Genomic DNA, 18,157 nt, shown 5'->3' with positions numbered 1-18,157 from the left:
AAATCAAAGAAGATACAAATAAATGGAAATACATACCATGTTCATGGATAGGAAGAATTAATATAGTTAAAATGTCAATACTACCTAAGGCAATCTATAGATTCAATGCAATGCCCATCAAACTACCAAGAACAATTTTCTCAGAAATAGAACATATAATCCGAAAAATTTATATGGAGCCATAAAAGACCCCGAATAGCCACAGCAATCTTGAGAAATGAGAACAAAGTAGGAGGTATCACACTACCCAACATCAAATCATACTACAAGGCTACAGTAATCAAAACAGTATGGTACTGGCATAAAAACATACATAGATCAATGGAACAGCATAGAGAGCCCAGAAATAAACCCATCCATATACGATCATTTAATCTATGACAATGGAAGCAAGAATTTACATTGGAGTAAAGATAGTCTACTTAATAAATGGTGCTGGGAAAATTGGACTGACCCGTGCAAAAAAATGAAAATGGACCACCTACTTACACCATATACAAGAACAAATTCAAAAATGGATTAAAGACTTAAATGTAAGACCTGAAACATAAAACTCCTAGAAGAAAAAATAGGGAGTAAATTTGCAGACATTACCTTGAGTGATATTTTTATTGAGATATCCCCTCGGGCAAGGGAAATAAAAGAAATTAACATATGGGACTACATCAAACTTAAAAGTTTTTTCACAGCAAAGGAAATCATCAATAAAATAAAAAGGCAGCCCACTGAATGGGAGAAAATATTTGCCAATGATATATCTGATAAAGGGGTTAATATCCAAAATTTATAAAACACTCATTCAACTCAACACCAAAAAAACAAACAACCCAATTAAAAAATGGGCAGACGATATGAAGAGGCATTTCTCTAAAGAAGACATACAGATGGCCAACAGGCATATGAAAAAATGTTAACCTCATTAATCATTAGAGAAATGCAAATAAAAACCACAATGAGATACCACTTCACTCCAGTCGGAATGGCTATCATCAATAAATCAACAAACAACAAGTCCTGGCGAGGCTGTGGAGAAAAGGGAACCCTGGTGCACTGTTCGTGGGACTGCAGATTGGTACAGCCATTATGGAAATCAGTATGGAGGTATCTCAAAAAACTGGAAATTGAACTACCGTATGACCCAGCCATTCCACTCTTGGGTATTTATCCAGAGAAACCCAAGATGCTAATTAGAAAAGTATATGTACCCCTATTTTTATTGCAGCGCTATTCACAATAGCCAACACTTGGAAACAACCAAAATACCCATCGGTAGATGAGTGGATTAAGAAACTGCTACATTTATACAATGAAGTATTACTCTGCTATAAAGAAGAATGAAATTGTACATTTGGGATGATATGGATGGACCTAGAGACTATTATGTTAAGTGAAATAAGTCAGTCGGAAAAAGACAAATACCATATGATTTCATTTATATGTGGAATCTAAAAAACTGAATGAACGAGCAAAGTAAACAGAAGTGGTCTCAGAGATATAGAGGAACAATTGATGGCTGATAGTTGGGAGGGGGTGGGGATGAGGGAGAAGGGGGAGGGATTAGACAGCATAAATTCGTAACTACAATATTGCCACAGGGACATGAAAGACAGTTCGAGGAATATAATTAATAATGTTGTAAATATTTTTTAGGGTGTCAGATGGTCACATGTCTTGCTAGGGAAACCGCATCATGGATGGGTTGACACTGCACTGTACACCTGAAGCTGATGTTGTATAATATTGTATAGTCATGGGATGTGGAGTATAGTGTGGGTGTGGAGTCAAGGGAATTATAATAGATATGTATGATATTGGGGGAAGGGGGTTGTCACCTCGAGGGGTAAAAAGTATAACTATTGCACTGTGTTGTACAGCTGCAACTAATTCTAAAAAATGTGTATTTCACAATAAAAAATAATTAAAAAAAAAGAACACCACTGATGGTACTAGTTGTACCCTCTTTGAACCTCCCTGAGAACATGCTTCTCATAGGCTACTCCCTGATGACTGAGCATGGCGGGGGTACTAATGCAAACCCTCTCCTGCAAGCCATAGACGTTTCCAATGTGCAGTGTAGGCTCAAGGACTCCTCACTGGCCTGGATCTGCCCTAGGCTTGCCATCTGAGACTCTTACCACCCAATCCTCCTTCCTGCTCACCCTCTTTCACAGGTGTCAGACATGCGGCGTGGCCCAAAGGCTCATCTACTTTCTCTGGCTCCTTCCCCTTTATCCTTCACAGTTGTTTCCCTCCATAAATGTCTTGCACATCTAATCCTTCCGTGACATTTGCTTCTCAGAAGACCCAAACAAACACAAGTGAGGTTTTACCTCCTAGAAGGCAAAAAGAATGCCATTCTGAGTGATATTTAGGGCAAAGAGTCCCCTGACACAAGATGGTGTCCCAGTTGCTAAATATTTCACCAGTGGTAACCTGGGGAACACTCCAGGTGCAGAGGGAATGCTGCCACAGGTGCAATGATTCAGGCACCCCAGTGCCTACAAGGAGAGGGGAGTGAACTGTTTCCTGCTGTATTGTATTGGGACCCTATAGAGAGATCATGAGAAGCTGTGCACCTTTAACAAGCAGTCGGTAGGAGAGCCAGAGGGTCTCACTGGTAGCTTACAGAGAGGCTAGTATCTCCTGCATTGGAAGCCTGAACACAGCTTAGCATTTGGCCTAGGACCTGATAGAGCTGCCGAGCTCCAGAGATGTTTCTATGCTCAGCTGAGGCAGGTCCGTTATGCCAAAGTCAGAGTCCTGGTTGGGAAATCCTGGGACTCTAAGACATGGGAAGTAGGTGCCCCTGAAGAACTGGGTTCTTCAGATCCTTCAGAACCTTTGGAGATTAGAGAGGTGGCCCACCCTTCCCTAGTAAGAGACAGCACCTCCCTATGCTAAAGAGGCCTCACACTCAAAAGACAACACGTGTCCCCCTTAGGAGCTGACAGGCCACTGGCTAGGGTTAAATTCCACCTGGAAACAGCTGGGCCTGATAGAAAAGACTTATACACTAAAAAAGCTTCAAGATTTAGCATGTACTAGCAAGAACCCCAGGAGTACCACTGGAGGTCCTTGACCAAGGGGCTGGAATATAAGACAGGACAAGACAGACTTCATTGACTAGGGGGCACTTTTTTCAAAAATGTGCTTTAATGCTCTGGCAATGACCCCAGGGAATGGGGCAAAGTTGCTACTAGGATGCTTCTGAGAAGCCTAGAAAAAGTGATGGTCAACGCTGAATGGGCAGAGATGCTTGAGTTGCCCTCACTACTGGTAGAGGAAGGAATAAAAGAAGCTTAGAGAAGCAGGCATGCTGGAATGGATATATTACATGAGGCCAAACCATCCGCCAGAGGTTGGTGTTTCACAGGAGTGCCAGGTAAGAAGACACACCATTCACCAAGGCCATCTAGAATGTTAGTCAGAGGACACTGGCATCACTAAGAAATTCAGTGGTGGCACTCCTCCAGGGCTGACAGTAGGACAGGTGGTCCCAGAGCTGGGCTCATTACCATCCATAGGTGTGATGAGAACCTGAAGTAACAGAGACCAGGTAGTGGGTGGCACTTAAAGCCAGGAAGCCAGGAGGTCATAAATACCATTACAATGACATAGTCTGATGGACTGCTAAGACTGGTAGATAGAGTACGGTGAAGTAAAAAGTCATGATCTCTTGCTCAGTTCCCATGTAGCCAATTTTCAGATCTGTAACTCAAAGAGGTTCTAGATGGCTAAAGAGGTGGCTGAGTCCCTAGGAAGAAGGACCTTACGCTATGTTCTGTATTGATCTCTCCCAGTACTTTGTGTTCTATATGGAAATTTGGGGGACTGAAATAACAAAAATTGATTATTTCTCTTGACTTTGAGGGTTAACTGGGCTTAGCTGGGCAGTTCTTTTACTCCATGTCATTTCAAATAGGTCACTCATATGCTGCATTCGGCTGGGGTCTCAGTTAGGGCAAGAATGTCCAAAATAGTCTTTAATCCTCTGAAATCTCTATCCATATGGCCTCTCATCTTTCGGTGATTTAACCCAAGTACTGAAACTGGCTTTTAGGATGGACTAACCTGGGAAGAACATTCCAACATGAATGTACTTACCAAGTACATTCACTTGCTACTTGCATCAAACTTGCTACTATCCCATTGAACAAAACAAGCCACATGGTCAAGCCCACAATCAATACTGAGAGTTATGGTTCAAGGAAGCCACTGGCATAACACTCTACTGTATCCCCATTCTCTCTTTCTGGAACTTCTGTTATTTGAATGTTGGACCTCTGGCTGGTCCACTACATTTTCTTACTTTTATTATTATTTTTAAAACTATTTTCCATCTCATTGCCTTCCTGTGCTATACTAAGATTTTATCATTTTATTTCCCAATGCTTCTATTATTTTTTTCATTTCTGCTATAATGTATTTGATTTCCAAGTGCTCTTATTTCCCCTATTTTGTTATATTATCCTTTTCTTATTTTCTAGATGCAGTACTTTTTCATATCTCTTTAAACATTTACTAGGTTTTTAAAAAATTTATTTTTATCGACATATTGACATATAACATTATATTAGTTTCAAATGTACAACAAGGTTCAGTATGTGTATATACGAGAAATGACAAGTGAGTTCATGAACTTGCTGCAATGATGTCGCTAACCTTTTCTGATATCAGAGGGATTATTCATTATGAATTTGTATCAACTGGACAAACAGTTAACCAAGTTTACTATTTAGAAGTGCTGGAAATGCTGCATGAAAAAGGTAGATGACCTGAACTTTCGCCAACAATTCATGGCTCTTGCACCACAATGCACCAGCTCACATGTGAGGGAGTTTTTAGCCAATAAACAAATAACTGTATTGGAACACTCTCCTTACTCACCTGATCTGGCCCCTAATGACTTCTTTCTTTACCAGAAGATAAAGGAAATATTGAAAGGAAGACATTTTTATGACATTCAGGACATCAAAGGTAATATGATGACAGCTCTGATGGCCAAGCCAGAAAGAGTTCCAAAATTGCTTTGAAGGGTGGACTAGGTGCTGGCATTGATGCATAGCTTCCCAAGGGGAGTACTTCGAAGGTGACCATAGTGATATTCAGCAATGAGGTATGTAGCACTTTTTCTAGGATGAGTTTGCAAACGTATTTGTCAGAACTTGTATTGTGAAATGTTCACCACAATAAGTCTAGTTAACATCCATCACCATAGCTATAAATTTTTTTCTTGTGATGCGAACTTTTAGGATCTATTCTCTTAGCAATTTTCAAACACATGATACAAAAAGATTAACCATGTCACCATACTGTACATTACAGCCCATGATTTATTTATTTTATAAAGGGAAATCCCATGACATTTATTTTATAATGGGAAATAGGTTTTTGTTTTGTTTCTTTAGCTTATTTTTCTCCCTGTATAACCTCTGTTTCCTCCAAGTTGCTTTTTGTGCTGTTTATTTGTGTGGGTCTCAATGTTCCACATTAGAGGTTTGTCTCCGATGTCTGTTGATCCTTGATTATCTACTCATATTTAAGAATTGAGAAACAAAATACCTGACTGGAAGGTCTGAGCATATGGGTGAGGTCTGTTGACTTTGAGCTTCACAGAAAAGTGATCTGTCTTGGCTATTTGTTGTAGAACCTCCAGCATCAGTATCTCAGGTCCTTCCTCAGGAGCTCATCAGATTCCCTGGAGAAGACTCTTCCAGTCCCTACCTGGACAGTAAATGTCACACTGCCACCATTCCGAGAGCCTGGTGAGAGAATAAGGCTGGTGCGGGTTTCGGTGGGGAGGTCCTCAGCTTTCAGCTGCATATGTTTACTTAATGCTTACTTTCAATATGGTGTTCACGCCCTCAAAGGTGCCTGGCATTCCTCAGTCCAGACACCTTCCATTTTATACTCTCCAAAAAATTAACTTCCAGTTGTTGTTTTTTTCTGCATGGAGAGGGGGCAGATACCCAGCAATGAGGATTTGGGGAAGGTTTCTAGAAATCTAGTTGTTTCTTAAACAATTTTCAACCAATTCTCCTCATTTCACTCTCACTCTCTTCCCCTCCAGATCCAGGGTACCTGGTCTTGCTACTCTCTGAGCCCCTTGAAGATTCTGCCGTCATAGGCTTGGGGCTTGGCTTCTCCCACTGCCAACTTAGCGGTCAGCTTTCTCAGGTCTGCTAAGTCAATAACTTGTCCATCTGCTTTTCAATTTCCAAAATGTTGCTTCTACTATGATCTCTCCATCCTTGTGGCTCTTTCTTATTCCCCCTTCCTTTCTTTTCTCTTTTCCTCCCTTCCCCCCCCCTCCCTCTTAGATGGGTAAAGTCAATCTGCCACCTTTTCTCAGAAACACTACTTACTATTTCCCATCACAAAAATAATACATTTTGCTTATAGAAAAATTAGAATACCCAGATAAACAGAAAGAAAAAAAAATCACCTTTAATCCCACCATCCAGAAATAACTCGCTATTAACATTTTCCTTTTTTCCTTTCACCTCTGTGTGTGGGGGGGGTGGGGTGGGGGGGAGGCGAAGCATGCATTTTTTTTTATTGGTTTCAGGTGTACAAAACAACGTAATAGTTAGACATTTACACCCCTCACAAAGTGATAGCCCTCCTCCCCCAGTCTACTACCCCTCTGACATCGTATATAGCTGTTACAATTCCATTGACTCTATTCCCTATGCTGTACTCCACATTCTGTGACTATATATATTAAATTATAGTTGACATTCAGCATTATTCAGCTTCAGCTTCAGGTGTACACTGCAATGGATGGGCATCTACACCATCCATAAAGTGGTCTCACATAAGATAAATGCCCATCAGATATCCTACAAAATCTTTCCATGCATTCTTTCTTTCATGCAAAAAAATGCCTGCCTGCTCCCTTTTTCCAGGCCCTGAAGGCTTTGGGGATAGAATAGAAGCAAGACAAATATGGCCCTGGCATCTCAAAGCTGAGGGCTGTTGGGGGAAGACAAACAAACAAATCATTTCAATAAATGTACTAAGAGAGGTAGGATGGGATTTTATGGGCGCAGAAAGCAGGAATATAAAACTTAGGCTGTGCATGTCAGGGAAGAGGCCTGGTGGGAAGGACAGGTGGTACAGGGAGCCTGGCACAGCTGAAGTCGGTAAGTGCTCACTACTTGTTCACACTGGTTTCTACAGCAGAGTTATGGAAGAAGCGTAATATAACTGGCGTCCTTCTTTTAACTACGTACCATGTGCAACTGACTTTTTTTTTAAGCTGAGCCATCCTGCCACCTGTTGGCAGCTCATCTCAGGCTGGGAATTGAACCGCTGTTGCTCAGAGCTCGCACTCTTGAATGAGCTCTTAATCAACTGAGCCACTTGGTGAGCCAACAACTGACTTTTTAATCACCATACACAGGCATTTTAATAGCCAAATACTATTCCACTATACATGTGTACCACTATTTCTTTAACTGACCCCCTTAATATATTTAGGTTATTTCCACTTTTTAATAATCACCCACCATCTATGGGAACCCTCCTCTTATCTTGGAACATTGAAGACGAAATTTATAAGATTCAAAAATAAACAACAAAAGGAGATGACAGAGAAAGTCTGGCTTAACGGCCACTCACATGGAGAATTTTTTTTTTACGATATTACTGGTTTATTATAAAAAGGTAGAGCCTGAATAGACTTTTGTCCAAAGAGGACATACAGATAGACAATAGACAGATGAAAAGATGCTCAACATCACTAATCATCAGGGAAATGCAAACAAAAACCATAATGAGATATCACCTCACACCTGTTACAATGACCATCATCAAATAAATCAACAAACAACAGGTGTTGGTGAGGACGTGGAGAAAAGGGAACCCGCATGCACTGCTGTACTGCAGTTGAGGTTGCAAATTGGTGCAGCCACCATGGAAAATAGTATGGAGGTTCCTCAAACATTTAATACTATATAGATCTACCTTATGACCCAGCAATTCCACTTCTGGGTATTTATTAGAAGAAATCCAAAACAAAAATTTGAAAAAATATATGCATCACATGGGGAAAAATTTTAAAGCCTGGGACATTTTAGCTGACTCCACACTAATCTGAGGCTGCAGGGAGGTGACAGCCAACATGGCTACTGTCGCCTTGGACTGCGGTCACAAAAGTCAGGCCAGGACGAGAAATGTGCACTGGACATCTGGGGCAGCGAAAAGGTGCTCAGCACGTCGTTTTACGAGAGAGGCCTTGACCAGTTCTAGGCAGATTTCTCCAGCTTCCGGTCCTGTACCTCCTCTCCTGCCTGACACCTCAGCTGTTCCAAGTACTGACCCCGCAGTGTGAACCATCACATTGTTCTCCCTGCCCTGACTGTGCGACCGTCCCCTGGAACTCTGTGTCACCCTTCCCGTGGCAGGTGGGTGCCTGCACACTAGCCCAACAGTCCGACCCACCACCTGTTTCTGCATATGAAGTTTTACCGGAATACAGCCCTGCCCACGCACCCACGTTTGGCCGGTGGCTGCTTTCTCACTGTGCCCACGGAACTGAGCAGTTGCAATGACTCTATGACCCATGAAGCCTAACACCTAGTCCTTTCCAGAAAAAGTTTGTCAGCCCATGAACTAAGCAGTTTCCCCTGACTGCTCCCCCCACTCCACTACCCCCCAAAATTCTAACCCATCCCTCCTTTCTGGGGACCCCCACTGTACCTGGAACTCATTTCTTGTAAGGCACTTACACATTTTAATGTAATTGTATGACGGCTATCCCTCCCCTGCTAACATCTAAATGACTAGAGGACAGGGGCCTCACCTTCTCTCTCTTTTTCTGGCAATGTGAGATCCACTACCCTAAACCCAGCCCCTTCCAGAGCTGGGGCAAACCTACAGACCCAGAGACAATCCTTTCCTCCTCTGTCAGTGCCGGTAGCTTTGCAATGTAACCTGGCCATAGAGAACAAAAAGGGGCCAGGGAACTGGCCACATCAGGGAAATAGGACGATGCGAAATCTCTCATGAAGGCCAAACAGTGTGCTTTGAGTAAGGGAATAACCATGCTACAAGTTATGTTTGACCTCAGATAATATCAGGGAGGAAGTAACTGAGCCCAGAGTGACAGACCCCTCCCACCATTGCCCCCACCTCTGCAGAGCCTGCAGGAAGGCCTGACATTGAGGAAACACCAGACACTATGGAAGGACTCGAGTCACCAAGAGGGTGAGGGTGAGAGGGAGAGGACCATGTGATGAGAAATCCAAAGAGAAGGGGGAGTCGTGGGAGGAGGAGGGAGAGCTTCCCCAAAAGCAACATGCGTTCCCTGCCCCCCACCTCTGCTGTGGCTTTGAAGCCACCCCTAGACCCTTCCAGAAAGAACCTCTAAATCAGCGGTTCTCAACCTTCCTAATGCCGCGACACCTTAATACAGTTCCTCATGTTGTGGTGACCCCCAACCATAAAATTATGTTCTTTGCTACCCTATAACTGTAATTTTGCTACTGTTATGAATCGTAATGTAAATATCTTTTTGTTTTCCAATGGGCTTAGGCGACCCCTGTGAAAGGGTCGTTCGACCCCCAAAGGCATCGCGACCCACAGGTTGAGAACCGCTGCAAATGCTCCTGAGGAGCCAGGAATCCTATTCTCTTCAGGGTGCAGAGCCTGGAAACCGGGGGCCCCACATCCTTAGTTATCACACCCACCTGCAGCCCTCTGGTAAGATAATGGGACAGAGTCAGGTCCCACACACAATTAGAAACTGCATGGTTCCTGGAAAGCCATGACACGCCCCACTGGGGAGATAAAAAGGGTGGGTTTTCCATCTTCCTCCCCACCTTAGCCTTAAGTGTCAGAAGATTAAGAGGCCTCTCAAGGGTGACATTTGCATGCTCACATTCAACAATATACCTGAACGCAGTGGCCTTTTCAGATATTTGAAAAACTGTCTTGTCACAAAGCAATTTGTTGGAGTTGACATTCAATATTATTTTATATTAAGGGCCGGCTGAGTGGCTCAGTTGGTTAAGAGCTCGCTCAAGAGTGTGGGCTCTGAGCAACAGGGTCGCCGGTTCGATTCCTGGCCTGAGCTGAGATGTCGCTGAGCTGCCAACAGGTGGCAGGGTGGCTCAGCTAACACAAACAAAAGGAAAAAACATTACTTTATATTAGTTTCAAGTGTATTGCATAGTGGTTAGACATTTATATAATTTACAAATTGATCCCCTGACTAGTACCCACCTGGCCCTATACATAGTTATTAGCATATTATCGATTATATTTTCTATACTTTATTTACATCCCCATGGCTATTTTATAACTACCAATTTGTATTTCTTAATCCCTTCACCTTTTTCACCCTGCCCTGAACCCCCCTCCCATCTATCACCCCATAGATCGAGTACCCATCTGACACCATACACAGTTATTACAATATTATTGACTATATTCCTTATGCTGTACCCTATATCCCTGATAGTGTCAGATGTTTGCTGGACTTACCATGGTGATCACTTCTTTCACATGGAGAATATAATCAATAATAACTCTGTATAGTGCTAGGTGGGTGCTGTTGAATAACTATGATGTAACCTGAAACTAATATAATATTGTATGTTAGCAATATTTTAATAAAAATCTTTAAAAAAACCAAAAACCAATGTTTTATTCTTTGAGATTTAGAAAGGCAAAGAGACAACCAGGGGTGCGTCCTGTACCGGGGCAGGTTTCTGTTCAATATAAAAGATAAAACCGAGTGGGCCACTTGAGAGGAACGGAGTTCTTGCTGCAAATAGTGGAGGAGAAGCTGGCGGACCCCAGGACTGCCGCTGCAAGGACTTTGTCCTGAGAGGAAATTTGACCTGGGATTTTCCCCTGGTGCCTTCTAATTTTACCATTCTAATTATAAAATAAAACTGCACTATAGACATGAAAATGTTTGCTTAACCATTATATTTTAACTTAATGCACATCACTGCTTTCAGTTTATTTTGATTATTTTATTAAACTATAACAATACTGGCTCATGGATGATGTTCTGATATCCATACTTCAAACAATAATGTTACTGATTATATATATATATATATATATATATATATATATATATATATATATATATATTCGGACTGGAGCCATGGACATTCACTAAATATTTATCTTCAGTTTAGTCAATATATCAAATTGTATCAGTCATAGACTTTAGAAGTCATAGACTTCTTTTAAACATCAAGCTGTGTCCAGAAAAGTTACTTGGTAATACTATGTTTTATGTAGTTATTTCAAAATGATTTGAACATATTTGGTCAAGTGCTATTGAAATAATTACAGACTTCATCCCATTGAATGCTACAGGTTGCAAATGAAGAGTTAAGTGAGCCAACAGTTTCTAAAGCATTTGCCTAATCTTTTTTCTAAACAGCTCAAGAGGACCATTTCTCAAGAACTTTTGCTTTTATTATTATTATTAAGCTTTGTAAAGCTCTTTACATTTTTCAAAATATTTGCTGTACATGATTTTGTTTTAATATTCACAAGTATATCTGGGAGGTAGGCAGTGTGACAGAGATGATCGGTTGTCCTGAATGATCTGTTCCCACCTGATCTCAACATAATAGATTATTCGCTGAGTGCAGGGCTCCACAGCTGACAATAATTCCCAGGCTCCCTACACCATATGACTGAGTGCTGCCAATAGGGTGTGAGTGGAAGGGATGGTGCAGCCGCGAGGTTAGGCACGTACAAGGCCATGTTCTTCCCCTTCCCCTCTTGCCCTGTGCACTGGAGGAAAGTGGGATGTTACTTGCTCTGGAAATGCACAAAGGGCATATAGCTATCGAGGCAGAAATTGTTTCCCCTGTTCTTCCTCACTCTTTAAAACTCCTTCCCAGATACTGCGTGAGAAAGCAGGCTCTAAGTACCCAGTTTACAAGAAAGAAAAAGGGCATATTAAAACAAGTAGAGATTATTTCACATCTACATTATCCATTCATTGAAAATTTCCTCTATGCCAACGGCTGAAATAAGCACTAAAAATTTAAATTATATATATATATATATATATATATATATATATATATATATATATATTATATAGTCTCTGACCTCAAGGAGTCACAAATGAGTAAATGATCCACTCTGCGTGTGGTTATTGCAAAATGGGCATATTTGACTCAAGACTTTGGAGGATAAATAAGCGTTTATCCTAAGATAGAGGGGAGAAGAGGTATAGAGATCCTTCGGATTAATTCTGTAACCAGAATATTTCAAGATAGACTATATTAAAGGTAGATTATGCTTATTTGTTTAAGAATAGATTGCAAGTGTAATTTTGGAGTTTCCTGAGAAGATTTGAGGTTGGAGGACTCAGTAACTATGTATTTTTATTTACTCACTCTTTATTTCTTGTCCTCCCAATAGATATGTATTCTATTCTCCTCCCACAGCTAAAATTTCCTTTATGCCTTAAAAAGATAACATTCACCGAAAGAAATGCATCTTTTGTACATATTAATTATAATAAAATTCTGGCTTAGAGCGATTGTATTGTTTGAAAAATTAAAGTAACTCAGAAGATGTCTATGAGCAAAAGCCATGACTCACCACATATCCAGGTAACAGTTGTGTATTCATCAACTTTGTACTTAAGAAGTACGCAGTGACATTATTTGAATGCTTACTAGATTGTATTTTTCCTCTTCAACTCAAATGCCATTGTTAAACATGGCTCTATGATTTTTTAATAATTTTATTAGTTCTTTTTCTATTCTTTTTCTTGGACTTGATTATAACCTTCAAATAAACACTGTATTCAAACAGGTATTCAAAGAGGAGTGAGTCAAGCTTTTTGGGAGGTATTTTAACTATTTCTGATTAAACACACAATTAAATTCAGTAGTATTCTATAAAATACATTAATTTTCAACCCAGCTTATTATTCCATCCATGTGCCAAATGCATTTTAGTGAGAGGAAAGTTGGTACGGAGCTTCCTAAAACACATAGCATATATAATCCGAGTATGTACCTAGTAAACAAATTGCCTCCACTATTACTTGGAGAATGAAAATTCAACCCAATAATAAATACATGCTCCGACAGCCAGCCAGGAAACTTCCCCTACCTCACATTCTGAAAACTTCTCCACAATGTTGCCTAGTGACTATAAATAGTTTTCAGCAGTTTGGGAATTTTTTTAAAAGAGCCATAAATTCGATGATAAACCTTAAATTTTTTACCCAAAATGTCAGATTCTGCCCCATTATGTTTACTGACCTTTCTCTCTGGTTAGAATTTGGTACTTCCTGTCCCATCAAAAAGTGGGTAGAAAGATTGACAAAGGGAACAAATCTTAGGAGCATCAGTTTATAAAGGTGAAGCCGGGCTATTAAATAGCCAGAAGCCATTAACTGAGCACCTACCAAGGACAAGATGGCATTTGGGTGTAGATGAAGTGAACACGGTTTCCTCACTTAAGAAATTGTCTGGCAAGTGGAGTGGTGCAAGGAGGCAGATGGTTAAATAAAGAGAAGAGTGTGGCAGGAGGCATCAGAATGAAGCATTATGGGATTCCATAGAAGAAAGAGATGGCATTCAGGTGCAGGGCCAAAGGGAGCAAATTAGCTGGTTCTTGAAGAAAAGGTGTTTGAATACACAAAGGACTTTATCTTGTTCACACATAAAGATATCCTTGAGACTATCCACCATGGCACACAGCAGGGAGCGAGAGAGAGAAGCCAGGACATCTGAGAGAAAGCTATTCCAATTATCCAGGCAGAATGTGATGGGGGCATGGATCTGTAGCTGTAGAGATGGGGAGAAGTGGTTGGATTCTGGATATATTTTGAAGGTAGATGGAGCTGTAGGGTTTGTTGATGGACTGACAATAAGATGTGAGAAAACGGGAGGAGTAAGGTTTAGAACTCAACCAACTCAACCAAGAGTAAAGTTACCATAATAGAGGTAGGAAAGCAGGAGTTTGCTTTCGAATGCATTAAATGTGACCTGCTTAGTGGCCATCTAAGTGGAGAAGGCAGTTGTCTATCCATGTCTGGAGCTCAGGGTAGAAGTTCTGGCTGGACACTCAAACTTTGGAGACATCAGGATATACAGAGTACTCAAAAAGATCACTTGGAGTGAATCTAGAGAAGAGGCCCCTGGAGGAAGCCCTGGGCACGCCAATATTTAGGCAAGGTGAGGAGAAATAAGCAAAGGGGCCTGAGGAGGAATCGCCAGTGAGCTGAGTGAAGAAGCAAAAAAGAGTGGGGTTCTGGAAGCCAGGTTGAGGAGGTGTGTTAAGAAAGAGAGAATAGCTGGACAAATGCTACAGACAGACCAGCTAATGCATGAACAATGAGTTACCTCGTAGCCTGCTCAGTACATCATGTTTGTACTGTACATTGGAGCCCAAAGTAATATCTCCCGGTGCCACCTCCCTAAGTGAAAGAAGTTGTCTTTTCCACAGGTCCCCTGTACCAACACTGGCAAGACTCCTTGTTAGGCCCATGCGTATCTTCAACTCTGTCCTGGTCCTCTCGACCAGGGGTGAGAACAAAACCCACGGGCAGAACAAAAACTCAGAGACATCACTGGGGCTGGACTCCCAACTATGGGCCTCAGTGCTAGTTGTTCAGGAGACATCAAGAACCACCTTTCAGGGTCTGTGAAGGCACAGCAATTTCTCTTCAATTCAGAGAGAGGAGGTTTCTTCTCTTTCTGGGTTATACTATGATGAGCAAAGCAGCCCAGCCTCTCAGAGCTCTGCAGGGAAATCCTTCTTCTCTCTCTCTCTCTCTCTCTCTCTCTCTCTCTCTCTCACACACACACACACACACACACAATTTTTGTCAAGGTTTATCCCAATAATGGAAACCCACAAAAGAATACAGAGGCCTCCATTCTGAGCAGAGCTCCTCCAATATTCATCCTGCATTTTGTTTGGCCTGCCTCCTATCCTCCAGGCCATCAGAAAATGATCCTTAAATCTCATGGGGGGGGTTGCTCAAATTTCCAGGGTCCCCAGGAGGTCTCCTTAGCCCACTTTCAAATTATCAGAAGCACAGAATGGGGCAGGGAAGGGGTGCTGGCCAGTTTTATCCTTCACTAGCATCAGTCCCCAAATGCCAATGAATATGCGAGAGGGACTCAGTGGCCCCCAACAGCAATATCCAAGCCCCAGGCAAAATGTTTTATTAACAAAACCTGCAGAATATGTTTCATCTTTTCCAGGAAAATCAAAACTTCCCTTCCCCCTCCCCCAACACATACACCAAGAAAGAACATGGAAAACAGAATGAAAATATCTCATGAAAACAATTAAGATATTGTCTTTGATAATGAATGACAACTTACTTCTTCATAAGGTACAAAAATGACTAAATTACAAACCAAAGAAATTTGAAAGCAAAATTAATATTTTATAGCAACTAGCATTTTGTTTACAGCATCAGGAAAGCCAAGTGTTCACCTGTCACTAATTTCTTATGAATACAAAGTCCACTGCCTTTCTGGGAAGGATGGTTAGTGTTTAGCCAATTTTCTTTTTGTGTAAGGGTACAAAAATGTGGCTGAAAATTTAATCAGAGGGCTGAGAGTGAATTCAAGAATCAAAAGCATGTTGACTATTTAAAACATCAGAACACTCCTACTGTCTCAATTCCTCACTTTATAAACAAAGTGATCACGTAGGTCACTAAAATAGCAAGTGATGCCTTTTGTATACATGCAGAGTTTATTACATGCACTCTAAAAATATAACTCATGTGATTTAAATCTAAAGTAGTGATTTTGCAGAAATGGTGTAGTAGGTCCTCCAGCTGGTCCATGAATCAATCAATCTCTCTTTGTCTGTCTGTTTCTCTCTCTCTCTCTCTCTCTCTCTCTCTCTCTCTCTCTCTCTCTTTTCTGGTATGAACTGAAATTTGCTTATGTTGTCTTCAAAAGAGGGGCCAGTTTTTCCCATAGTTTTTCTACCACCAACCATAAACAGGTGGTGCTTAGCGTCTTTTGATTCCTTAAAACGATGGCCAGACTGAAACATTTTATTACCATTGCTCTAACGTACCTTAATGAAAAGATATACAGCAATATGAAATCACTAAAATTGCAATTTTTTTTCAGGATACCCAACATTCTTTTATTATCTGTGGTTTTGTGGAGCTGACATACAATCTATCCAGCGATTATTAACATTACCGGCAGCTCAGAGCACTGAGTCAATTCAATAACCCAGTGCTGTTCTGCCTCAGTTATCTATGGCTTCAATTAAAAGTATGTAGAAGTGCTCTTTGTCTTGAATTTGTTCAAAATATGTGGCTTAATTCTAAGTTTAAAAATAGGTCTTCCGGTAGGCCTACAAGTCACCAAGCTACAGTACCAAAAACATGTAAACACTTTTATTAGACTGTTTGCACATATACACAAAATATTCTCTTGCTATGCAAAACTCTGTACAAAGTGTACCAACAACTGACATCACTATAAATGAATCCTCAAATCAATGGGACATAATCTTGAACACTAAGTAAAGGAAGAAAAAGAGGATTATTTGGGAGACTTTATCATGGCATATCAACACTTCCTGCTGTCAAAATTTATTATGCTTTTTGTACCACAGGGTCCTAAAATCCATTTTGTCAGGCTAAGAATCTCTTCCCTGAGGAATTGGAGAGACCATCGTGGAAACACAGTTGTTGGAGGACACAATCGATATCCCCTGTAGTTGTGGATGTATTTTTATGGCTAGCTTTAAGATTGTTCTGGGGTGTGGGGGGTCTTCATACCCCTGACAAGTATGCTTGAACAGAAAGAACTTCCAAAGACAGTTTAAACCCGCTCTCCTGGAGATGCGCTTTTGACACCTTTGCATTTGCTGCTCTCTGAACTTGAGCCACAAGCAAGACAAATCTTATTGGATTAACATTGAACTCCTGCCATCTCCACAAACTCCAGCTGAGAGTGATGCTGTCTGGGCAGCTTCGGAACCAGCTTGTTACTTTCATCCACCCTCCTCATTTCTCCCTATAGCTACTAGTAATTCCTCCCACTTTACTTCTAGAGCCTCTCTACACCCAGCGAAAGGAGCTCCTTTTTTCTCACGGGAGAAAAATCTTCCAATTTCTTTCTGACAAATGGGCTCGAGAGGGTACTCACTCGCACGCCCACTGCGGGACTGCCCTCCCGTTTCCCAACTCCACGCCCTCCAAACGAAGGCCGAACTGCTCGGTCACCATCCCCGGTGCAAATCCTAGGTGAGTGACCTCACAAAACGGTTCATATGGAGCCTCTTCTGAGCTGAAGGCTCGGGCACCCCTCTTGCCCCTGGCGTCTCCAGAGGCCCCGTCCCCGGCGTGGCCCTCCGCCTGGCCCCTCGAACTCACCAGGAGGAGGTTGTGCGCCACCAGGTACCCGAGCTGCGCGCTGCCCCGGACTCCCGGGGCTAAGCGCCCAGTGGCGTAACCGTGCCAGGCTACCACGTAGGGGTTGTCGATAGTGATCCAGTACTTGACCTGGCCGCCGAAGTGGCGGAAGCAGAGCTCAGCGTAGTCCCTGAAGTGGTCGGCCAAGGCGCGGTTGGCCCAGCCGCCGTAGGTGTCCTGCAGGCGCTGGGGCAGGTCCCAATGGTACAGGGTGACCACCGGCTGCACGCCCAGCTCCCGCAGCCGCTCCAGCAGGCGTCGGTAGTAGCGCAGCCCCTCCCGGTTGGGGGCTCCCGCGCTGCCATTGGGGAGCACCCGTGCCCACGAGATGGAAAAGCGGTAGTGGGTGACCCCGAGCTCGCGCAGCCCCTCTGTGTCGCGAAAAACGTTGTTGTAGCTGTCGCTGGCCACGTCCCCGGTGGCAAGCGGGGGCGGCGTCAGGGCGCCCGACGGTAGGCCGGCTACCAGGGGCTGGCCTGCGGGCGTCGGGGGCCGGTGGGTGAATGTGTCCCAGATGGACGCCCCCTTGCCGTGCTGTCTCCAGCCTCCCTCCGTCTGGTAGGCGGCGGTGCCCACCGCCCAGAAGAAGCCGTCGGGGAAGGTGTCGTGGAGAAGGCCCGCGGCCTCGGGGGCCGCAGGGCGAGCGAAGTGGGCCCAGGTCTGCGCACCGTCGCCGGGCTCGGCGCGCAGGCGACAGCCACCTAGGGCCAACAGCAGCAGCAGCAGCAGCGGCGGCGGCCGCGGGCGGCGCGGCGG

At 42.7% G+C, this 18,157-nt stretch overlaps 1 protein-coding gene across 1 annotated transcript in view; it reads right to left on the bottom strand.

Moving 5' to 3' along the window:
• KL (klotho) overlaps positions 1–18,157 on the bottom strand; it is a gene marked incomplete at its 5' end in the record, with an annotated part of 59,634 nt that extends 41,477 nt beyond the window's left edge. Inside the window, one exon of the mRNA XM_019631354.1 lies at positions 17,363–18,157. Coding sequence (XP_019486899.1) covers positions 17,363–18,157 — 795 coding nt within the window. The remainder of the gene's footprint in view (positions 1–17,362) is intronic.

Source organism: Hipposideros armiger, unplaced genomic scaffold (assembly GCF_001890085.2).
Source record: "Hipposideros armiger isolate ML-2016 unplaced genomic scaffold, ASM189008v1 scaffold_991, whole genome shotgun sequence".
In the NCBI taxonomy this organism is placed as follows: domain Eukaryota; kingdom Metazoa; phylum Chordata; class Mammalia; order Chiroptera; family Hipposideridae; genus Hipposideros; species Hipposideros armiger.
This window is presented reverse-complemented; position numbering and strand designations above follow the sequence as displayed.